This window comes from Coregonus lavaretus (genome assembly GCF_964263955.1).
Source record: "Coregonus lavaretus genome assembly, chromosome: 3".
NCBI lineage: Eukaryota > Metazoa > Chordata > Actinopteri > Salmoniformes > Salmonidae > Coregonus > Coregonus lavaretus.
Window position 1 is genome coordinate 56512710 of NC_139990.1, and position 25884 is coordinate 56538593.

Genomic DNA, 25884 nt, shown 5'->3' on the forward strand with positions numbered 1-25884 from the left:
TGTACCTTTCAATTCATCCCGATCAGTGACTCATAGATCATGCAACAGTAGTAAATAAAAGTCTCATATCAAATTCTGTTTGAATTAATTGTTCCTCATGTCTGGCATACTAAAAGCCCCTCCAAAAGGGGAAACGGGGCTATAGGAGGTGGGATCTGTTGGTGAGCACTACTACGATTAGTGTAGCCAATAGGAGGTGGGATCTGTTTGTGTGCACTAATACGATTGGTACCCGGGTGAGGATGATTCTTTGTGTTGTATGTGTGTATTATGTCAGAGAATAATACTTTTTTCATCAGCTGCACCATTTCTAAAGTGAAAAAATAGCATAGTGCAACCTTATCAGTTGCAAAATCTCACATGTGTGATGTGGAGTCATGGAACCCATAGGATTACTGCCTAATCAAAGTTGAACTCTGTCACGGATCCTCCCGGTACTGCTGCTCATTCCGTTCACCAGCTCCAGAGGTCTATGTCACCGGCCTTCTAGGTGTCACTGAACTAGATCATTACCACCAACCCCGGAATGTCTTGTCTCATTACGCACACCTGGTTCCCATTCCCCCTGATTAGTATGTGTATATATGTGTCGATAATTGTCCCATGTCCGTTGGTCTCGTGAGTACCGTGTATTGTGCTCTTGTTGTTTACGGGTCTCGTTCCGTGTATTGTGTATTGTGTCACTCTTTGTTTGGGTTACATCCCTTTGATATATATATATATACGTGTTTGTGTTAGGTGGAGTAAATAAAACCCCTAAAACGTATTCCTGCTCCTGTCTTCTAATCATTATATAATGTGACAAACTCTTATAGTTAGAAATGGTCAAACAAAAAATTATGTTGAACAACTTTAAAATAATGAACAAATACTATGAAAACCCTATTTATGAAATATACACTATATAAACAAAAGTATGTGGACACACCTTCAAATTAGTGGATTTGGCTATTTCAGCCACACCTGTTGCTGACAGGTGTATAAAATTGAGCACAGAGCCATGCATTCTCCACAGACAAACATTGGCAGTAGAATGGCCTTACTGAAGAGCTCAGTGACTTTCAACGTGGCACCGTCATAGGATGTCACCTTTCCAACAAGTCAGTTCGACAAATTTCTGCCCTGCTAGAGCTGCCACGGTAGCTGTAAGTGCTGTTATTGTGAAGTGGAAACATCTAGGAGCAACAACGGCTCAGCCACGAAGTGGTAGGCCACACAAGCTCACAGAACAGGATTGCCGAGTGCTGAAGCGCGTAGCGTGTAAAAATCATCTGTCCTCGGTTGCAACACTTTCTACAGAGTACCAAACTGCCTCTGGAAGCAACATCAGCACAAGAACTGTTCGTCGGGAGCTTCATGAAATGGGTTTCTATGGCCGAGCAGCCGCACACAAGCCTAACATCACCATGCGCAATGCCAAGTGTCGGCTGGAGTGGTGTAAAGGTCGCCGCCATTGGACTCTGGAGCAGTGGAAACGCATTCTCTGGAGTGAGGAATCACGCTTCACCATCTGGCAGTCCGACTGACAAATCTGGGTTTGGCGGATGCCACGGGAACGCTACCTGCCCGAATAAATAGTGTCAACTGTAAAGTTTGATGGAGGAGGAATAATGGTCTGGGACTGTTTTTCATGGTTCGGGCTAGGCCCCTTAGTTCCAGTGAAGGGAAATCTTAACGCTAAAACATACAATGACATTCTGGACGATTCTGTGCTTCCAACTTTGTGGCAACAGTTTGGGGAAGGCCCTTTCCTGTTTCAGCATGACAATGCCCCATGCACAAAGTGAGGTCCATACAGAAATGGTTTGTCGAGATCGGTGTGGAAGAACTTGACTGGCCTGCACAGAGCCCTGACCTCATCCCCATCGAACACCTTTGGGATGAATTGGAATGCTGACTGCGGGCCTAATCGCCCAACATCAATGCCGACTTCACTAATGCTCTTGTGGCTGAATGGAAGCAAGTCATCGCAGCAATGTTCCAACATCTAGTGGAAAACCTTCCCAGAAGAGTGGAGGCTGTTATAGCATATTAATGCCCATGATTTTGGAATGAGATGTTCAACAAGCAGGTGTCCACATACTTTTGGTAATGTAGTGTATATTTGAAACAGGTTTGATTTCAAAGTTGGTTAGTGAAGATAGTCAGTGACTTGAGTGTCTGTGCTTTGACTAAAGAAACCAAAAGAGGAGCCATGAAGTGTATGAAAAGAAAAAGAAAGAAAGGAAATAAGCTTGAAAGGTTGATTTGTCTATTAATTTATTTAGATCCCCGTTACCTTAGTAACAACTCCTTATCCTTGGGGCCTTGATAAGCATTGTGTAAAATCAGAGTCCGCTGTATGGGGAAAAGGGTTTATAATATAATGCATATAAAGCTGATCCCACAGCCAATGCAGGTGTGCAAAGCCAGAGAGACGTTTGACAGATGATGGGTAGAACAGGTAATCAACAGGATATAGTGTTGCACTAGCTACTTATGGTTGATTATACCATCATTTAGCTTAATGAACCTTTACAGTAGTTATTTGTCAGTGTGAGGTAATTAATGAGTTTTTCACATCTGTCTCATTCATGATCATTATTATACTGTGAAGCTATCCACAGCTTGTTTGCATTGCTTGTCTGTGTGTTTGTGTGTTTGCATTCTCTCACAGCCCATTAAAAGGCATAGAATACCGATAACACAAAGGGAAGAAGCACAGATCTAGACCTGAGCACATAACATGTTCATATTAAGTCTAACTTTCATCGTCTCTCTCCCTCTCTCTCCCCCTCTCTCTCTCTCTCTCTCTCTCTCTCTCTCTCTCTCTCTCTCTCTCTCTCTCTCTCTCTCTCTCTCTCTCTCTCTCTCTCTCTCTCTCTCTCTCTCTCTCTCTCTCTCTCTCTCAATTCAATTCAACTCAAAGGGCTTGTGAATGAGATAATAAACAAAAGTGAAATAAATAATAAAAAATGAACAGTAAACATTACACTCACAAAAGTTCCAAATTAATAGAGACATTTCAAATGTCATATTATGGTCTCTCTCTCTTTCTCTCGCTCTCTCTCTCTCTCTCTCTCTCTCTCTCTCTCTCTCTCTCTCTCTCTCTCTCTCTCTCGTAAATAAAAGTCTCATATCAAATTCTGTTTCAATTAATTGTTCCTCATGTCTGGCATACTAAAAGCCCCTCCCACAGGGGAAATGGAGCTAAAGGAGGTGGGATCTGTTTGTGTGCACTACTACGATTGGTGCCCCAGGTGAGGATGATTCTCTAGTGTTGTATACAGCAAGGTCTGAAATAATTGACACCCCTGGTAAAGATGAGCAATAATAACTTTATAAAATAAATAATTCAAATACTGAGCTATATTATATGCAACAACAAAAAACTGGAAAATTACATTATTTTATACTAATACAATTGCTCAGAGAAAGAGATTTTGTTTAACAAGTAATATATTTTTTTCTCAAAAAGGTAGGAGTCAATCATTGACACCAATTTTCAATACCTTTCAATAGCTCACATACGAGGATAACGGCACTGAGCCTTTTTCTAAAATGTTTTATGAGTTGGAGAACACATTGGGAGGGATCCTAGACCATTCCTCCATACAGAATCCTTCCAGATCCTTGATATCCTTCGTCTGCGCTTATGGAATGCCCTCTTCAATTCAAATCACATGTTTTTAATGGGGTTCAAGTCCGGAGACTGAGATGGTCATTCGCAAAATTGAAATTGTCTGTCAAATTAACAATATCTTTGTGCGGTTAATTAGTTAATTATGCCGTTGACCATAACAAGGGCCCCAGGACCAGTGGAAGCAAAATAGCCCCATAACTTGTATTCGAACCGGTGCTTTGGTCAGATGACATGAAAAGAAAGCTCTTTGGCCATGCATACTAGTGGTGGGTTTGGTGTCAAAATGAGAATGCATGAGCAGAAAATAACCCCATACCTACTTAAAAATATGGTGGTGGATCTTTGATGTTATGGGGCTGCTTCCTCTGGTCCAGGGGCCCTTGTTAAAGTCAACGGCATCAAGAACTTTACCCAATACCAGGATATTTTTGCCACAAACCTGGTTGCCTCTGCCAGGAGGCTGAAACTTGACCGCAAGTGGATCTTCCAGCAAGACAATAACCCCAAGCACACATCAAAATCCACAAATAAATTGTTAATTGGCCACAAAATCAACATTTTGCAAGTCTCAGGACTTCTGTATGGAGGAATGGTCTAAGATCCCTCCCAATGTGTTCTCCAACTCATAAAACATTTTAGAGAAAGGCTCTGTGCCGTTATCCTCACAAGGGGAGGTATTGAAAGGTATTGAAAAAAAGATTACTTGCTGAACAAAATCTCTTTCTCTGAGCAAATCTATTGGTATAAATTTTTTTAGCATACAATATAGCTCAGCATTTTAATTATTTCTTTTATACAGTCATTTTTGTTAATCTTTATCAATGGTGTCAATAATTTTGGACCCCACTGTACAGTTTATGTAATGATATGTTAGAGAAGAAGCCTTTTTACATCAACTGGACAATTTCTAAAGTGAAAAAGAGCATAATGCCTGTGGAGCAGTTGTTGTTGGGGGTTAACTGCCTTGTTCAAGGGCAGAACAGCAGATATTTCCACCTTGCAGGCTCTGGGATTCAAACCCAACCTTATGAGCAGGTAAATCACACGTTTGATAATGTTAAAAAGTCATCTGATTCATGCCGTTGCAGTAAACCAGTTATGAAATACTACGACTTCTTCAACTATCATATGGGCATACTGTGACTTTAACCACCAGTCTATTACCAGTATGAGGTCTTAGAAGTACTGTGACTTTAACCACCAGTCTATTACCAGTATGAGGTCTTAGAAGTACTGTGACTTTAACCACCAGTCTATTACCAGTATGAGGTCTTAGAAGTACTGTGACTTTAACCACCAGTCTATTACCAGTATGAGGTCTTAGAAGTACTGTGACTTTAACCACCAGTCTATTACCAGTATGAGGTCTTGTCAAAATGGCCAAAACTCTTTTGATTAGTTCAGATTTCTGAGGCATTGAAAACTAATTACAGCTCCACCTTTTAAAGAGGGGCTTGTAATCCTTCAGTCTGCCATGGAGAAAATGAAGAGAAGTTGGATAAAAGTCTGCATCAATCAAATGTAACAAACCCAATTATTGTCAGCCCTCCCTCCTCTTTTCTCCTCCCCTAAAAGCCATCCGAGATCTCCCCATGACTCAATCCTGATACACCAATTACAGACATGTAAAGTCTTAACTAATAACAGCAATTCAATCAGCGCACAGCGGCAGCATGCATGGGAGAGGTAAGGCAAGCGCAGCACGGGATAAATAATGACAAACCGCAATTTGGTTGATATTGTTATTTTTACGCTCTGCTTCTTAATAATAGGATCGTAAATTGCCTTAATTTTCTTGATTCAAGAAGCTTCCTGTTTAGTCGTGATGAGTCACTTGCGGCAGGCTCTGGTATAGCTTTCAGACGGAGGGATGGAGTCGTCGTGTAGCCTACAGAATCACTACAGCACCAGAGCAGACTTTCTTTACAACACACAGACTCCACCCCAACAGATAGACGTCACAGGATGGGGAGTGATAAGCTCATTGTTTTTTTATACATCTTCTATAGAGTGAATAATAACAATACACAAGATTTTTATAGCGCTTTTCTAAAATGCCAAATATGGTTGGATGAAGCCTGAGGAAGTACAGCTGTGAGTTGGTCTGTGTGACTCATAGAGAAGCAATAGAGATCCTAGGGCACTGTTTAACTTCCCAGAGTTCCCCTGAATGTCTGGGTTTAGCATCACTGGGTAGAGAAACAACTCCTCAATAGAGGGACTAATAAAATGCTAGAGAGAGAGAGAGCCTTAAGCCATGAAATCTTATTGGACAATCAATCAGCCAATTAGCCCTGCCTGAAACTGTTCTCAACCCATTGGAAAGGGACCTCTCCACAGTGTGGACTGGTAATTTAAAAGTGGTGTATTTCTGGCTACTTCCATTCAATTCAATCACAGGCTGACAACCATCCTGAGAAATTCAAGTGGAGCACTTTTCAAAGAAAATGACCTAAAGACTAAAAAGGAATGACACCTTTCCCAAGGAGTCAATTAAGTCTTGGAGCAGTTCTGGGCATTCATAATCACTTAGATAGACATGATAGAACTCCGTTATAGCACCCAGCTTTAATGACAGTTAGTACAGCAATTTCATTTCTCTATGAATAGACAAGAAGTGTCTACCCCAGAGAAAATAGTGAATGGTACTTACCAATATGGTGGAGACAACTAGAGATCTGTTGGCTAAGGAGTCTGTGACGTTGGATGTCTTCCCCTTCTGGTGGTCTGTCATGTTCAAGCCACTAGGAGGGTCCCATGTTCCAATCTGAGGGGAAAAACACATGCAAAACATTAGCATTTAGTGCACTTCAGTTATATCTTCCATGCAGAAAAACTGTTCAGGGAAGAGAGTGTGTCTATGAGGTACTGTACTTTATTACAAACACGCACGCACACACACACACAAACCCACATACTCCTCTTCCACAGAGAGCTAGGGACAGATCCTGATCCTAGATCAGCTCTTATATCATATCCCGCAGGTTAAGAGTTAAGAGTTCACACTACTGAGCATATGTGTGTGTATGTGAGAGTGTGTGTAAGGAGGGGTTGGCGGAAGGAGAAAGAAGAGGAGGAGGAGAGGAGACGAGTCTGCAGGGTCCTCTCACCCTGGCTGTGTTATTCTCTTATCCGCTGTAGGGCCTCTCATCTCAGCAGACACTCTGCTCTGCAGCACCAACCAACTACATTTACATTTACGTCATTTAGCAGACGCTCTTATCCAGAGCGACTTACAGGAGCAATTAGGGTTAAGTGCCTTGCTCAAGGGCACATCGACAGATTCTTCACCTAGTCGGCTCGGGGATTAGAACCAGCGACCTTTCGGTTACTGGCACAACGCTCTTACCCACTAAGCTACCTGCCGCCAACTACAGCCCCAACAGCTCTGCTCCTCTCTCTGATGCCCACTACTGAGGCCTTAGAGATGGCTTCTTTGTAATTGCAAATCAACTCTTTAATTCAGCCTTCATGACGCTGGAGGGCTCCTGAAGATTTTTTCATTAATAGAGTAAATTATTCATGGAGGTGCAGACACACGTCACAGAGAGAGACGGGGAGGTCAGGAGCAGCTGAGAGGCACACACAGGGGAGCATGTGTATAAGGAGGGTGTGTGTGTGTGTGTGTGTGTGTGTGTGTGTGCGTGCGTACGTGCGTGTGTGGATGGATGTTTGGATCTGTTGTGTTGGCAAGCTTTTGTTTATGAGTTATCTCCTCCATAGATGTGCACACATGGTCGTGTATTGTAAATATGCACACTCAAACACACACATACACACAAACAAACAAACAAACACACACACACACACACACACACACTCACACACACAGTACCTTCTCCAGTCCATCCTCCTTCAGACTAATCACATCCAGGTCAAAGTCTGTCCTCAAGCCGTTGGTTCTGTTGAAAGTGATCCGCCCAGTCAAGCCATCCCAGTGGGCCTGGAGGAGAGAAAGAGAGAGGGGTAGGAAGCGAGAGAGAGAGCGAGAGAGAGAGAGAGAGAGAGAGAGAGAGAGAGAGAGAGAGAGAGAGAGAGAGATTCATCATAACCAGAAGAGCAAGAGGTCACAGGAGCTCACTCATTCTCAGCAAAATAGAGACATTCATTATTCATTAGAGTTCACCTTTAAGCAAGGCGCACAAACACACAAAGGTATGCTGCACACACACACACACACACACACTGTATATTACTTATTAATACCACACACACAAACTCGATACAGATTTCTCCAGGACACAGATGCTTTTTGGATGTAATTCTGATCATTGCTTTAGTAACAGTGAGATAGGTATTACCTAATCTGTAACGATACAGACACTGCTTTGGAATGCTGAAAATCAAGCATAAAAGTGGCCCTAAGCACTGAACTCTCTTGTGTTACATTGCATAGCAAGTGTTGAATTCTGTGCCCTTTTCTTAGAGAAGCAGGAGCAACTGGCTTAAAGCGGATGTCTTTTTCAGAAAGAACCTGCAGTATGACTCATCTAACGTCATGTTATTACAGGATCATAAAAGTCACATTGTTCTTCTCTGTTGGGAAGAGAGCACTAGATGAAAGAAGACTGTGAATTTCCAAGAAATAGCCACAATTACCTGCCTATGTGGTTTGATGTGGTTATGTTGAAAATAACAGTGGAAATGTGTCATAATTTTGGTTGGGTATCTCATACATTTAAATAAACACATATGAAATACATTTGAATAAATCCGTATTAAATACATGTAGTATGTTCAGTGTAATGTAAGCCTGTGATGCAGAAATATGTAGTGGTAGTAGTGTAATGTTAGCCTGTAATGCAGTGGTGATTCAGTGATAGTGTAATGTTAGCCTGTGATACAGTGGAGATTCAGTGATAGTGTAATGTTAGCCTGTGATACAGTGGTGATTCGATGGTGTAATGTTAGCCTGTGATACAGTGGTGATTCGATGGTGTAATGTTAGCCTGTGATACAGTGGCCATGCAGTGATAGTTCAGTGTTAGCCTGTGATACAGTGGTGATGCAGTGATAGTGTAATGTTAGCCTGTGTGTCACTCTGGATCGACAGTGCAGTGGTATATAAAGGCCATCAGGCTAAACAGCAGTGTCTTTTATGAGGGCTGGCGTCCACCCTATACTGGTCCACAGGCTTGGAGAGAGAGAGCACTCGAAGTGGCGAGATGTGAGAATATTTGTGCGGCGGTTCGAGACGAAGTGCTTTAATATGTCAAAAACCTCATCCCCTCATCCTCTCATCCCCCCACCCCCACCACCCTCCACCCACACCACCCTCCACCCCCACCACCCTCCACCCACACCACCCTCCACCCCCACCACCCCCCAGCCGGCAGCAGTGTGAGTGTTAGCAGGGTTCTGGTGATATCTCACAGAGCAAACAGAACAGAACAGGGTAGTTAGGCTTTACAGACCCTAAATATAGCCTGGGCCAATCCTGCTCTTTAACTGCCTAACTGACAGACAGGGAGGTTTGGATTAACCGCCCCAGTTTCCAGAATCTATCTAGCACAATGAGGAATAATTAGCCCAGATTAAGATAATTTAGACCCATTCTGTAGGGATATTATATAAAAACAGAGAGACAGTTTTAAGATTAAGATGGTTGCTGCTCTCGGAGCAGTATGAACATACAACTGTAAAAATGCAGTAAAAAAAAAGCCTTTCACTTTCTATTTCATTTACATTGATTTCTTTGATTGCCCCCCTGTGCCCTTCTAGCTTGTGTCTCTGTATGGCTCTCTTGTGCCTCTCTCTCCTATGTGTGTGTAGGCTATCTCTCATTCTTTCATTCTCTCTCTCCATGTCCATCCCACCCCTGCCTTTCCAGTGGGCCGGTGTGTAATGTATAATGCTACGTACCTCTTTGATGAGGGCCATGAATCTGTTCCCAAAGCGCCAGGGTTTGTGTCTGTTGCACTGTAGGGAGCTGACAGTGATCTGCTGAGACTGCTGCACGGCCACGGCCACCACGTGCACGGCATCGTACATGAGCGCAGCGTCCGTCTGGAAAACAACAGAGAGAATGTATAATTTAAATGTTTTATATACACTGAACAAAAATATAAATGATCCCGCAGATGACGAAGCCGGATGTGGAGGTCCTGGGCTGGCGTGGTTACACGTGGTCTGCAGTTGTGATGCCGGTTGGACGTACTGCCAAATTCTCTAAAACAATGTTGGAGGCGGCTTATTTTAGAGAAATTAACATTAAATTCTCTGGCAACAGCTCTGGTGGACATTGCTGCAGTCAGCATGCCAATTGCACACTCCCTCAAAACTTGAGACATCTGTGACATTGTGTTGTGTGACAAAACTGCACAGTTTAGAGTGGCCTTTTAATGTCCCCAGCACAAGGTGCACCTGTGTAATGCTCATGCTGTTTAATCAGCTTATTGAAATGCCACACCTGTCAGGTGGAAGGATTATCTTGGCAAAGGAGAAATGCTCACTAACAGGGATGTTAAATAATGTGTGGCCAACATTTGAGAGAAATTAGCTTTTTGTGCGTATGGAACATTTCTGGGATATTTTATTTCAGGTCATGAAACATGGGACCAACACTTTACAGGTTGCGTTTATATTTTTGTTCAATATAATTTCATCAGTCTGTTGTCCCCACTTGCTTCAAGATGTCCACCATTGTTCCTGTACCCAAGAAAGCGAAGGTAACTGAACTAAATGACTATTACCCCGTAGCACTCACTCTGTCATCATGAAGTGCTTTGAGAGGCTAGTTAAGGATCACTTCACCTCTACCTTACCAGACACCGTAGGCCCACTACAATTTTTATATCCAAACAGATCCACAGACGACGCAATCGCCATCGAACTGCACACTGCCCTATCCCATCTGGACAAAAGGAATACCTATGTATGTTCATTGACTACAGCTCAGCCTTCAACACCATAAGGCCATCCAAGCTCATCACTAAGCTCAGGGCCCTGGGTCTGAAACCCGGGCCTCTGCAACTGGATCCTGGACTTCCTGACGAGCCGACCCCAGGTGGTGAGGGTAGGCAACAACATCTCAGCCATGCTGATCCTCAACACGGGCGCCCCGCAAAGGTGCATACTCTACCCCCTCCTGTACTCCCTGTTCACTCATGACTGCGTGGTCACGCACGTCTCCAACTCAATCATCAAGTTTGCTGACGACACAACAGTGGTAGGCCTGATTACCAACAACGACGAGACCCTGGCAGAGTGGTGCCAGGAAAATAACCTTATCTTCAATGTCAACAAAACTAAGGAGCTGATCGTGGACTTCAGGAGACAGCAGAGCAAGCACGCCCCCATCCACATCGACGGGGCCGCAGTGGAGAGGGTGAAAATCTTCAAGTTCCTCTGCTGACAACCTGAAATGGTCCATCCACACAGACAGTGTAGTGAAAAAGGGGCAACAGCACCTCTTCAACCTCAGGAGACTGAAGAAATGTGGCTTGGCCCCTAAGACCCTCACAAACTTCTACAGGTGCACCATTGAGAGCATCCTGTCGGACTGTATCACCTCCTGGTATGGCAATTGCACCATCAGCAAAAGCAGGGCTCTCCAGAGGGTGGTACGGTCAGCCAAAACATCACGCTGCCTGCCTTCCAGGACACCTACAGCAACCGGTGTCACAGGAAGGCCAAGAAGATCCTCAAGGGCCTCAGCAACCCAAGCCACGGCCTGTTCACCCCGCTACCATCTAGAAGGCAGAGACAGTACAGGTGCTTCAAAGCTGGGACCGAGAGACTGAAAAACAGCTTCTATCTCCAGGCCATCAGACTGTTAAATAGTCACCACTAGCCGGCCTCCGCCCAGTACCCTGCCCTGAACATAGTCACTGTTGCTAGCCGGCTACTACCCGGTACTCTACCCTGCACCTTACATAGTACTCTACCCTATCTACATAGTCATTGAACACTGGTCACGTTAATAATGTTTACATACCGTTTTACCCACTTCATATGCATATACTGTATTCTAGTCAAGGCTCATCCTACACAACTACTGCTGTACACACCTTTCCTATTCATATACTGTCCATACACACCATTATATACACTACCAGTCAAAAGTTTGGACACACCTACTCATTCAAGGGTGTTTCTTTATTTTTACTATTTTTTACATTGTAGAATAATAGTGAAGACATCAAAACTATGAAAGAACACATATGGAATCATGTAGTAACCAAAAAAGTGTTAAACAAATCAAAATATATTTTATATTTGAGATTCTTCAAATAGCCACCCTTTGTCTTGATGACAGCTTTGCACACTCTTGGCATTCTCTCAACCAAATTCATGAGGTAGTCACCTGGAATGCATTTCAATTAACAGGTGTGCCTTCTTAAAAGTTAATTTGTGGAATTCCTTTCCTTCTTAATGCGTTTGAGCCAATCAGTTGTGTTGTGGGTAGGTGGGTGGGGGGGGGGGGGGGGGGGAGGGGGGGGGGGGTGGGGGGGGGGGGTATACAGGACCAAGTCCATATTATGGCAAGAACAGCTCAAATAAGCAAAGAGAAACGACAGTCCATCATTACTTTAAGACATGAAGGTCAGTCAATACGGAACATTTCACTTCAACAATTTGCACTATTTTGTGTATGTCCATTACATGAAATCCAAATAAAAATCAATTTAAATTACAGGTTGTAGTGCAACAAAATAGGAAAAATGCTAAGGGGGATGAATACTTTTGCAAGGCACTGTATATTTGGCCTTGTGTTTTAGGTTATTGTCCTGCTGAAAGGTGAATTTGTCTCCCAGTGTCTGTTGGAAAGCAGACTGATCCAGATTTTCCTATAGGATTTGGCCTGTGCTTAGCTCTATTCCATTTATTTGTATCCTAAAAAAACTATGTTGTTGATCCATCCTCAGTTTTCTCATATCATAGCCATTAAACTCTGTAACTGTTTTAAAGTCATCATTGCCCTTATGGTGAAATCCCTGAGCGATTTCCTTCCTCTCCGGCAACTGAGTTCGGAAGGACGCATGTATCTTTGTAGTGACTAGGTGTATTGATACACCATCCAAAGTGTAATTAATAACTTCACCATGCTCAAAGGGATATTCAATGTCTTTGCGAGGTATTGGAAAACCTCCCTGATCTTTGTGGTTGTATCTGTGTTTGAAATTCACTGCTCAACTGAGGGACCTTACAGATAATTGTATGTGTGGGGTACAGAGATGAGGTAGTCATTTGAAAATCATGTTAAACACTATTATTGCACACATAGTGCATCCATGCAACTTATTATTGTCACGATCGTCTTGAAAAGAAGTAGACCAATGCGCAGCGTGTTGAGCGAACATGATTGACTTTATTACCGTCAGTGATAATAAGCACACTAAACAAAACAATAAACGACTCGTGAAGTCCACGGTGACAAAGACCGACAAGGAACAAAAACCCACAAACACAAAGTGAAACACAGACAGTTAAATATGGCTCCCAATCAGAGACAACCAGCACACAGCTGACACTCGTTGCCTCTGATTGGGAGTCACTCAGTCAAACATAGAAAATGACGAACTAGAAACACCCAACATAGAAACAGAACACATAGAATGAACACACCCTGGCTCAACAAATAGAGTCCCAGAGCCAGGGTGTGACAGTACCCCCCCCTAAAGGCGCGGACTGCGACCGCGCCTAAATACGAGCAAAACAGGGGAGGGCTGGGTGGGCATACCTCCTCGGCGGCGGTTCTGGCTCCGGCCTTGCCCACCACCCTCCAACAAACCCCCCATAGCGCCCCTGGTCCGGTCTGGCCCCGCTGGCTGGAGCTGGACTGGACGTAGCAGGGGCGGTAGGCTTCAGCTCCTTAGTGGAGCAGTTGAGCGGTACCTGAATTGGCACCGATGACCCAGGCACGGGTTGTGCCGGACTGACGACTCGCACCCTAGGCTTGGTGCGTGGAGCAGCGACGGGCCTTACCAGGCTGACGACTCGTACCCCGGGCTTGGTGCGAGTAGCAGGAACGGGCTGAACCAGGCTGATGACTCGCACCCCTGGCTTGGTGCGAGTGGCAGGAACGGGCTGGACCAGGCTGACGACTCGCACCCCTGGCTTGGTGCGAGTGGCAGGAACGGGCTGGACCAGGCTGACGACGCACACCGTAGGCTTGGTGCGTGGAGCAGGGACAGGCCGGGCTGGGCTGTCGACGCACACCGTAGGCTTGGTGCGTGGAGCAGGGACAGGCCGGGCTGGGCTGTCGACGCACACCGTAGGCTTGGTGCGTGGAGCAGGGACAGGCCGGACAGGGCTGGCGACGCACACCGTAGGCTTGGTGCGTGGAGCAGGGACAGGCCGGACAGGGCTGGCGACGCACACCGTAGGCTTGGTGCGTGGAGCAGGGACAGGCCGGGCAGGGCTGGCGACGCACACCGTAGGCTTGGTGCGTGGAGCAGGGACAGGCCGGGCAGGGCTGGCGACGCACACCGTAGGCTTGGTGCGTGGAGCAGGGACAGGCCGGACAGGGCTGGCGACGCACACCGTAGGCTTGGTGCGTGGAGCAGGAACAGGCCGGGCTGGGCTGGCGACGCACACCGTAGGTTTGGTGCGTGGAGCAGGGACAGGCCGGGCTGGGCTGGCGACGCACACCGTAGGCTTGGTGCGTGGAGCAGGAACAGGCCGGGCTGGGCTGGCGATGCACACCGTAGGCTTGGTGCGTGGAGCAGGGACAGGCCGGGCCGGGCTGGCGACGCACACCGTAGGCTTGGTGCGTGGAGCAGGGACAGGCCGGGCTGGGCTGGCGACGCACACCGTAGGCTTGGTGCGTGGAGCAGGGACAGGCCGGGCTGGGCTGTCGACGCACACCGTAGGCTTGGTGCGTGGAGCAGGGACAGGCCGGACTGGGCTGGCGACGCACACCGTAGGCTTGGTGCGTGGAGCAGGAACAGGCCGGACCGTACTGGGAACACACACCACTGGCCTTAAACGGGGATCAGGAACGGGCCGGACCGGACTGGCAATACACCTCAGTACCTCTCGCCGTGCCTCTACAACTTCCTTCCCTCCTCTCGCCAATGGCTCCCGTAACCCGGTGGCCTTCTCTCCTCGTCTCCCATTTCGCCCTGTGGCAGCCTCCTGCTGCCCAGTCGCCCATGCCGTGTGCCCCCCCCTAAAAAATTATTGGGGGTGCCTCTCGTCCGTCCGACGATGGCACTGCTGACGCCGCTGCTCCTCTCTCGCCAGGGCCTTAATCCTACCCCAAGGTCCCTTGCCCCCGAGCATGTCCTCCCAGGACCACGATTTGCCCACCTGGGCCATCGCCAGCCTCTCCATCTCCTTTCCTGGCGCTTCCTCCCATGTCCAGTCTGCCTGCTCCTGGACACGCTGCTTGGTCCTTTTATGGTGGGTTTTTCTGTCACGATCGTCTTGAAAAGAAGTAGACCAATGCGCAGCGTGTTGAGCGAACATGATTGACTTTATTACCGTCAGTGATAATAAGCACACTAAACAAAACAATAAACGACTCGTGAAGTCCACGGTGACAAAGACCGACAAGGAACAAAAACCCACAAACACAAAGTGAAACACAGACAGTTAAATATGGCTCCCAATCAGAGACAACCAGCACACAGCTGACACTCGTTGCCTCTGATTGGGAGTCACTCAGTCAAACATAGAAAATGACGAACTAGAAACACCCAACATAGAAACAGAACACATAGAATGAACACACCCTGGCTCAACAAATAGAGTCCCAGAGCCAGGGTGTGACAATTATGTGACTTGTTGAGCACATTTTAACTTCTGAACTTATTTAGGCTTGCCATTTCAAAGGGGTTGAATACTTATTGACGCAAGACATTTCAGCTTTTAATTATAATAATAATAATTGTTTTATCTAAAAACATAATTCCACTTTGACATTATGGGGTATTGTGTGTAGGCCAGTGACATAAAATATCAATTGAATCTATTATAAATTCAGGCTGTAACACAACAAAATGTGGAAAAGTCAAGGGGTGTGAATACTTTCTGAACGCATTGTATATGTATATATTACATTTTTTCTCAATAAAGTAGTTATCAGTAGAGTCGGAGCTAGAAAGGGCGGGGGGGATCAAGTGCTAGTGCTGGTTCAGGTTTTTAGGGGGAAGCTGGTTCCACCATTGGGGTGCCAGGACAGAGAATATCTTGGACTTGGCTGAGCGGGAGCTGCCCTCCCATAGGGGTGGATGTGCCAAGTGACCTGAGGTTGCAGAATGGAGTGCTTGGGTTGGGGTGTAGTGTTTGAACATAGCCTGAAAGTAGGGAGGGGCAGTTCCTCTTGCTGTTCCGTAGGTAAGCACCATGATCTTGTAGTGGATGCGAGCTTCGGCTGGAAGCCAGTGGAGTGTGCGGAGGAGAGGGGTGACATGGGAGAACTTGGGAAAGTTGAACAACAGGCGGGCTGCTGTGTTCTGGATAAGTTGCAGGGGTTTGATGGCACAAGCGGGTAGCCCAGCCAACAGCGAGTTGCAGTAGTCCAGACGGGAGAGGACAAGTACCTGGATTAGGACCTTCGCCATTCTCTGTGTGAGGTAGGGTCGTACTCTACGGATGTTGTAGACCATGAACCTGCAGGAGCGAGTCACTGCTTTGATGTTTGCAGAGAATGACAGGGTGTTGTCCAGGGTCACGCCAAGGTTCACTCTGGGAGGGCGGCACTGTGGAGTTGTCAACCGTGATGGAGTGGTCTTTGAGCGGGCAGGCCTTCCCCAGGAGAAAGAGCAGCTCCGTCTTGTCAAAGTTGAGCTTGAGGTGGTGGGTCGACATTCAAGTTGAGATATCAGTCAGGCACTTTATTACTGCACTGTTGGAGTCAGAAACATAAGCATTTTTGCTGCACCTGCAATAACATCTGAAAGATATGTGTACGTGACCAATAAAATTTGATTGGAATTGATTTTCACAGTCAATTGGATGCCTACGTCACAGCATCGGACATGAACGCAGTGCCTGTATGTGGAACAGAGAGACCATGTGTCATCACAAATCACAAATCATCACATATCACTAGATCACACCACGTGCACATCACGTATCAGTCTACAGATGTAGGATCTTAATATGAGTCAGTTTGCTACAGCAGGAAAATAATCCTGCAGCAACAGAAATGTGAATTATTATGTGGATTATAAGTAATGGGGATTTTTTGTAGGGGTTGATACATTTTTCTTAAGGGAAAATCAAGTCTGAAATTTCTAAGTGGAAATGACTAAATCCAGAAGCCTTTTTAAACCTAAAATACACTACAAGTTTTACATTTTCTGCATTGCAGGAAAGTTCTCCTGCAACAGGGTGATCAAATAAAGATCCAACATATGTTCATGAGCAAAACGTCTGTCTGTGAAACAACAGAGAGAATGTGTCTTCGTCATGTCATCACATCACCGTCATTAGGTTACGTCACCAACTCAGTGGGATATCAACCATCAGAAATATGACACTAGCTTCCGTCTCCAACAGCAGAGACAATGTGTCATCATCACCACCAACCACATCACAGATCATTCATATCATCACATTATCACATGATCACATCACAGTCAATGGAATGTCTGTGTCATATAGATATCATTTCATTGGGATGTCAACCATTCAAACTGTTGCATCCTCGTTGCCTACCTAACTTAGTTGGACTGTGAGACTTCCATCATGAAAATACACAATGTTATTATATGAAACAAAAAGAGGGGAGAGAAAGGAACAGGGAAGAGGGCAAGAATAGCAAAGAAAGAGTATTTTCTAATATGCCAAATAACCATGGTGACATGACATCTACAGCACACAACACATTTACATTTTACATTTTACATTTTTGTCATTTAGCACACGCTCTTATCCAGAGCGACTTACAAATTGGTGCATTCACCTTATGATAGCCAGTGGGACAACCACTTTACAATATTTTTATTTTTTATTTTTTATTTTTTGGGGATGGTGTAAGGGGGGGTAGAAGGATTACTTTATCCTATCCCAGGTATTCCTTAATGCAAACAATCATAAAAAGGTAAGATAAACCCAGACATCTCTAATCTCTGAAAACATACTGGGTGTGTACCAAATGGCACCCTATTCCCTACATAGTGCCCTATTGGCCCTGGTCAAAAGCAATGTACTATATAGGGAATAAGGTGCCATTTGTGACTCACACAGAGTCTGCAGCTTACTCCTTCACTCTCTGTAATAATAAACGGCTGACAGTAAACAGAAGTGCGCAAGGAGACTGATATGAGAGCAATTTATCAGAGAGAAATGCCAGTCATCCACGCTCCAAGTTCCATACCCCTAATTCCACAGTACCTCAAAAAAATCTAATTAGTGTTTGTCTCGCTTGATTGGAAAGCAATCACAATAGCTCCCTACGTTTGTTGTATGGAAATCATGCCTGAGGGTTGCCGTTGGAAACCGCTGTCCTGCTGAATAAATCAGGACCTAAACCTGTCATTTCCCCACCCTTGTCCTGATTGTTCGCCGGAAGCTGAATGTTGTGACGGCAGTTTGGATGATAATATGGTGTTGTGGGTGGTTACTGTCAGTCGTGTCAGGGTGTGGGAGTTAAGGAATAAAATATTGTGATATTAATAATGTCTATTTTAAAAGGTGTTGATAAAAGGGAAGTGAAGCTGCTGCAGGGTGGGTGACACTGGAGGCAGATGTGCTAAAGGAGGACGGGCGGTGGTGGAGTGGTGTGGTCGCCAGCTACAGAGCGGCAGTCTGTCTTTCCCTGAGGGATGAGGGGTGGAGGGGGTGAAGGATAGGAAAGGGGCCATTCTATGCTGTCCACACTGCCTCAGTAACTTCCCAGAGAGAAGTGTCTTTATAATCACTCTGGTGTAGTGTGGCACCTGTCAATCATGCAGAGAAGGTGGGCCACAGAGTGGGCTGACTGGGATGGGGAAGTGGGGAGGGTGGTTTAAGTCTGAGATGCCATTATTACTGCTGCTGCCACTGTGATTTTTCACTGTGGTGAAAGTGTGTTGGCTGCCATGCAAGTGGGTGGTTCTTGGGATGAGAAACACACAATTCAAATGGACATTTACAGGGAACAATGCTGCCGCAATTAACACCCCTACGCCCAGTTCGTAATGGACAATTATCACCAATGTGGATCTACTATAACTAGTGCAAAGACATAAAAACAAAATGTAAAAAACTAAAAAGTATTACCAAGAAAAAACCCAGAATTCAGCTAGTTTACACAAGGATGAATGGATGGAAAAAGTGAACGTGTGGGGGGGGGAGGGGAACTGTGTGAATTTTGGCAGTGGATACTTGAGTGCTTTTCTCTCTTTTCCCCAGTGCTGTGTGAGCCTCTGAAGAACCAAGCAGGCAGCAAGCCTTGCAAATGATTTAGCAACACCGCCACTTCACTCTATAAACATCTCATTAAAATCAATTATGTCACTCCTGAATGAAATTAAAGCTAAACGCTTTAAAAGATGGCTTTTCCCTTGTGTCAGCCAATATGAACATTACCCCTGACGCTGTCTATTCTTCCGCCTCATTCTTGCCTCCTTCTCTTCTCTCTCCACTGCTCTCTCTTCTCTCTCTCTCTCTCTCTCTCTCTCTCTCTCTCTCTCTCTCTCTCTCTCTCTCTCTCTCTCTCTCTCTCTCTCTCTCTCTGTCTTATCGCTCTCTGAGAGGAGAGAGATTTATTAAATATCCTAAACTCAGATTGATTTCAATACTTTTTATAAATTGTTAAAACGCCCAGGCCTGACGTGGTGCCTCCGAAGTCGGCGCGCAGCCTCTGGGTTGGAAAGAGATTGGGTGGCATGGCCTAAAGTAGTGACACGAGCGACGTGGCTGCAACCTGCAAGCCGGCGCTCTGGTGGTCACAGGGACAGTCTAGCTCAGTCATGACGCTCTGGCTCTTTTGATTGGAACATAAACACCCTGAGAGAAGCGGGGCCACTGGAGAGATGAGCTGCCAGGGGGAAAGGAAAGGCTGTAGAGAGCAGAGCAGCTATGAGGCCAGCCAGCCGCTGGCAGCACAGGCCCACTGAGAAGTTCCCATCACTCCAACCTGTATCAGCGGAAACCCTCACACTACCCTAACTCCCACTGGACTCTTCAGTCTAGACACCCCTGAGTCATACAGTGTAGGCCTCATAGACTTGGTACTGTATGACACGTATACTGTAGTTATATGTCACGTTATGATACTACAGTGCATCACTACTCCAAACAAAGATCCTGCCCTCGCTATTCACAGACCATTTAAAGGCTTCAGATTAAAAAACTAAAAAGTTAAATGAAAATGTATTTAACTTAACATGCAAATGTCTTAATTTGGTTTTTAAATCACACATATAATAATTACTCTGATCTGACTATTCCAAAAAATCACAAGCCCTACTATTAAAGAAAATAAAGGCAGCAAGACTAAAGAAACAATTAGGATGTGTCACTTATCCCCTCAATGAAGTGAATTAGTGTTGGAGGACGAGGCAGATTAAGGCAGCAGTGGGCTGGATGATGATGGTGGTGATGTGTGTTGGCAGGGTTATATTTTATTTGGGGGCGTTGGGCCCCTCAGGGGCCTCTGGATCTCCAGCCTCTCTGATTAAAATCTGTATTTCACCAGCCAGGGCTGAGGCCCTGGGTCTGTGTCTCCTCACCCTCTTTCCCCTCTCTCCCCTCTCACTCACACCTAAATCACCCTGACATTCCCCCTTCCCTCCCCCCTCTGTCTCCCGTCTCCGTCTCTCTCTCTATGTCTCCCATCTCTGTCTCTCTCTGTCTCTCTCTCTCTGTCTCTCTCTCTCTCTGTCTCTCTCTCTCTGTCTCTCTCTCCATATCTCCCTCTCTCTCTCTCTCTCTCTCTCTCTCTCTTTTTCTCTCTCATTCTCTCTCTCTCTCTCTCTCTCTCTCTCTCTCTCTCTCTCTCTCTCTCTCTCTCTCTCTCTCGCTCGCTCTCTCTCTCTCTCTCTCTCTCTCTCTCTCGCTCTCGCTCGCTCGCTCGCTCTCTCTCTCTCCATCTCAACCCCCCGCTTGCTTTCCCCATAGACATGACATCTATTAGTGGGAAAAACAAATACCAAGCCCCTCTGTTCTGCCCGTGTTGTACTGCCATGTTGTTGTAGGCCTTACTGCAGAGAACTAGAGGGATATCTAATTGTGTAGGCAATCGTGATTGTGCATGTTCCTGTGCATTTGAGAGTTAGATAAATTGAGTCCTGGTGTTGATATGAGATTGGTGTGTGTGTGTTTAGATATCCTGATTACACCCTGCTCATACAGGTAACACACTCAGCAGGAGCAGAGTAAGCCCCCTCCAATCCATCCATGCCTCCCTCCTCTCCTCTTTCTCTACACCTCTAGTCTCTCCATCAGCTCCAATTCTCCACAGCTCGCAGGCCCAGGCCCAATAACACACACACAGCCAGCCTATTGTTGATAAGTAAGTCAACTTTAATAACGGCTCTTTATTGAGCTAAATTAATCATAAAATTGGCCTGTCTCTGGGTGTTATTGTGGGCTGGCATGTTGAGTAAGGAGTTTGTTACAGGTATGTGGCAGCCTAGGGGGAGTGAAGGTGACATAGAGAACACAGAGGGACTTACTCAATGATTTACTACAGCTGTCAATCAACTCTGGCTATTGTCGGCATGGTCAGCTGCAGTACATTATGGGACTGTGGAGGTCCTCAGAAGAAGGAGACAGAGGGGAAGCCAAACTACAGGTAATTTAAACATCTGCATGGCACCATGGAAGGTTTCTCTCTCAGTATGAACTATAAACCTCTTGATGTATGTTAGATGTTTCTATTTTATTGAACAACCTGAATACTGTTTTGTAGCTGTTCAACACTATCAAACATTATAGTAAACATTAAACAGTGTTTAAACAACTCAAAGACTAATAAGAGACAGAGTGAGTCTGTGTGTGTGTGTGTGTGTGTGTGTGTGTGTGTGTGTGTGTGTGTGTGTGTGTGTGTGTGTGTGTCTGCCTGTGTAGAGCAGAGAGAGGACTCCCTTGAGGCTGTTGCTTATTTCTGTGACTGCCTCAGGCCATATTCCAGATGGTTTAATGTGCTTTGCTTTTAACCAAAATGAAATGTTTTACTTCTAAATATTTCCTGTTCTCCTCCAATGTGCCTCTGATGACTTCAAAAAAATGGTAAATGTAGAAAGATCTCTGTTCAACTAAAGGTCATTTTGTGTTTAGAGATAAAATGGTGAATAAAAGGCCTTGGAAGGAAGTAACAATAGAGTGGAGTAAGAGACTGACTGTACCATTTACCATTTGTAGAATCTGGTCACGAGACTGAGGCTCAATAGGAGAGGAAATTGGCTGTTAAACCTATCATTATTATGGTTGGTGTTTTCCATTGTAATGACAATATGCTCTCCCTCCCTCCCTCCCTCCCTCCCTCCCTCCCTCCCTCCCTCCTCTCTCTCTCTCTCTCTCTCTCTCTTTCTCTCCACCCCATCACCGTCTGAAACATATGTCTGAAATTATGCCAGGAAATTAATCTTGAAGATGACTGGCTGATGGTTGCCAACAATTGTGTGCATATGTGTGTGTGTGCACACGCACACACAAATCACAAATCTCCAAGTCAGCGACCCTAACGTGTAGAGATGACTGGGTGATGAGAACAGGGCCTCTGGTCCACTCCAGCCCACCATCATGGGTGTCTATTGATCCTGGTTGGGCATCTCTTGAACACGCTCATGTACTGCAATAAACCCTGCTACATGTTCAACAACCTTCCTCTGACACACACACTGACCAAATGTCAGGATTCTCTCCCTACACACAGAATGTTGATAACCAGTAAAGCATGCAATGCTTTCCTACTAATATATACATATGCTGTTGTTCTTACATCAAATTCTCAGATTATGGCCATCTCACAGAATGTTGTCTTACCAAGAAAATGACACATCAAAGAAAATGCCATTACTTGAATCATGGATCTTGGATTTGGGCAAATATTTACATAATGTATGTGTATCAAGGGATTCTGAATATACCAAAGACTATTATTCGACAGTTTACCAAAGATCTCAAGGAACTATAGCAAACATAAACCATCAAAATACACAATAGCTTTGTAGATAAACAAAACTATCTTTGAGTAGAGAATGGCAGCATCATATGTACCACTACATCATACAACAGTACAGCCCTACAGCCAGTAACAACAGTCTTTCAGTGGAGAAAGTGGAGAAAGAGTGCGAAGAGCCTTGGCGTGACCCTGGACAACACCCTGTCGTTCTCCGCTAACATCAAGGCGGTGACCCGATCCTGTAGGTTCATGCTCTACAACATTCGGAGAGTACGACCCTGCCTTACACAGGAAGCGGCACAGGTCCTAATCCAGGCACTTGTCATCTCCCGTCTGGATTACTGCAACTCGCTGTTGGCTGGGCTCCCTGCCTGTGCCATTAAACCCCTACAACTCATCCAGAATGCCGCAGCCAGTCTGGTGTTCAACCTTCCCAAGTTCTCTCACGTCACCCCGCTCCTCCGCACACTCCACTGGCTTCAAGTTGAAGCTCGCATCTGCTACAAGACCATGGTGCTTGCCTACGGAGCTGTGAGGGGAACGGCACCTCCGTACCTTCAGGCTCTGATCAGTCCCTACACCCAAACGAGGGCATTGCGTTCATCCACCTCTGGCCTGCTGGCTCCCCTACCTCTGCTGAAGCACAGTTCCCGCTCAGCCCAGTCAAAACTGTTCGCTGCTCTGGCACCCCAATGGAGTCACTCACCACCTTCCGGAGACATTTGAAACCCCACCTCTTTAAGGAACACCTGGGATAGGATAAAGTAATCCTTCTAACCCCCCCCCCCCCCCCCTTACCCCACCCCACCCCCCCACTGGCTATAAGGTGAATGTACCAATTTGTAAGTCGCTCTGGATAAGAGCGTCTGCTAAATGACGTAAATGTAATGTAAATGTAAATAGAACATCATATTATGTATCACTAGCACCATACTATCTATAGCATTAGCTCCACAGTACAGCAGTACAGCCTGCAGCCAAGCGCTGTAAAGCTTTAGACATTAACAGTGCAGTGCTGATTTCTTCAGCTCTATTATCTTCTCATGGAGCCCATAGTTACCTTGGAGAGATGGATCTCTTACTTTTTAAATTCATTAGCAAAGCCGTAATAGATTTCCCTTAATTATTCCTCTTTTCAATGGAGTCTTCCCTCCATTCTCCTCCACCAGATTAGGCCTCTTTTCAACAGAGTGTGATATGATATTATTTTTAATCCATTTCTCTATAATACACCACTGTGTGTTTCTCCCTCTCCCTCTCTGTCTATCCTTCCTGCCTTGCTGGTCTGAAACAAGGCCCTGATTAAATGTAGACAATGATGCAAGTTTCAATTCACAAATTAGAAAAGCTAATCCTCTGTTTAAGATTTCCTCAGGGTGGGAAGATTGAAGTCTGCCGAGGGAACCTCTTTGGGAGTATTCACGCTAGAAATATCTGTCTGCAGGCATCGGAGGCATGTTTCTTAGTGAACTGGGTCAGATAGACTGACTCTATGCACACACACTGGACTCTACCCACACACTCACACATACTTACACTGACACCCCAACACACACATACACACACACACACACACATTACAAACGCCCACACAAACACACTTTCACAATCCTGTTGCCTAGTCACTTTTCCCCTACTATGTAAAGTTGAAGTCGGAAGTTTACATACACCTTAGCCAAATACATTTAAACTCAGTTTTTCACAATAATCCTAGTAAAAATTCCCTGTTTTAGGTCAGTTAGGATCACCACTTTATTTTAAGAATGTGAAATGTCAGAATAATAGTAGAGAGAATGATTTATTTCAGCTTTTATTTCTTTGATCACATTCCCAGTGGGACAGAAGTTTACATTCACTCAATTAGTATTTGGTAGCATTGCCTTTAAATTGTTTAACTTGGGTCAAATGTTTCGGGTAGCCTTCCACAAGCTTCCCACAATAAGTTGGGTGAATTTTGGCCCATTCCTCCTGACAGAGCTGGTGTAACTGAATCAGGTTTGTAGGCCTCCTTGCTCGCACACACTTTTTCAGATCTGCCCACAAATTTTCTATAGGATTGAGGTCATGGCTTTGTGATGACCACTCCAATACCTTGACTTTGTTGTCATTAAACCATTTTGCCACAACTTTGGAAGTATGCTTGGGGTTATTGTCCATTTGGAAGAACCATTTGCAACCAAGCTTTAACTTCCTGACTGATGTCTTGAGATTTTTATTATATTTTTTGTCTTGAGATGTTGCTTCAATATATCCAAATAATTGTCCTTCCTCGTGATGCCATCTATTTTGTGAAGTGCACCAGTCCATCCTGCAGCAAAGCACCCCACAGCATGATGCTGCCACCCCCACGTAAGAGATGGTGTTCTTCGGCTTGCAAGCTTCCCCCTTTTACCTCCAAACATAACGATGGTCATTATGGCCAAACAGTTCTATTTTTGTTTTATCAGACCAGAGGACATATCTCCAAAATTACAATCTTTGTCCCCATGTGCAGTTGCAAACCGTAGTCTGGCTTTTTTATGGTGGTTTTGGAGCAGTGGCTTCTTCCTTCCTGAGTGGCCTTTCAGGTTGTGTCGATATAGGACTCGTTTTACTGTGGATATAGATACCTTTGTACCTGTTTCCTCCAGCATCTTCACAAGGTCCTTTGCTGTTGTTCTGGGATTGATTTGCACTTCTCGCACCAATGTACGTTCATCTCGGAGACAGAACGCGTCTCCTTCCTGAGCGGTATGACGGCTGCGTGGTCCCATGGTGTTTATACTTGCGTACTATTGTTTGTACAGATGAATGTGGTACCTTCAGGCGTTTGGAAATTTCTCCCAAGGATGAACCAGACTTGTGGAGGTCTACAATTCTTTTCTGAGGTCCTGGCTGATTTATTTTGATTTTCCCATGATGTCAAGCAAAGAGGCACTGAGTTTGAAGGTAGGCCTTGAAATACATCCACAGGTACACCTCCAATTGACTCAAATGATGTCAATTAGCCTATCAGAAGCTTCTAAAGCCATGACATCATTTTCTGGAATTTTCCAAGCTGTTTAAAGGCACTGTCAACTTAGTGTATGTACACTTCTGACCCACTGGAATTGCGATACAGTGAATTATAAGTGAAATAATCTGTCTCTAAACAATTGTTGGAAGAATTACTTGTGTCATGCACAAAGTAGATGTCCTAACTGACTTGCCAAAACTATAGTTTGTTAACAAGAAATTTGTGGAGTGGTTGAAAAACCAGTTTTAATGACTGCAACCTAAA

At 45.1% G+C, this 25884-nt stretch overlaps 1 protein-coding gene across 1 annotated transcript in view; it reads right to left on the reverse strand.

The window, feature by feature from the left end:
* LOC311118880 (glutamate receptor ionotropic, kainate 2-like) overlaps positions 1-25884 on the reverse strand; it is a gene marked incomplete at both ends in the record, with an annotated part of 168614 nt that overhangs the window by 48291 nt on the left and 94439 nt on the right. Inside the window, 3 exons of the mRNA XM_084157682.1 lie at positions 6276-6389; positions 7458-7565; positions 9485-9628. Coding sequence (XP_084013808.1) covers positions 6276-6389; positions 7458-7565; positions 9485-9628 — 366 coding nt within the window. The remainder of the gene's footprint in view (positions 1-6275; positions 6390-7457; positions 7566-9484; positions 9629-25884) is intronic.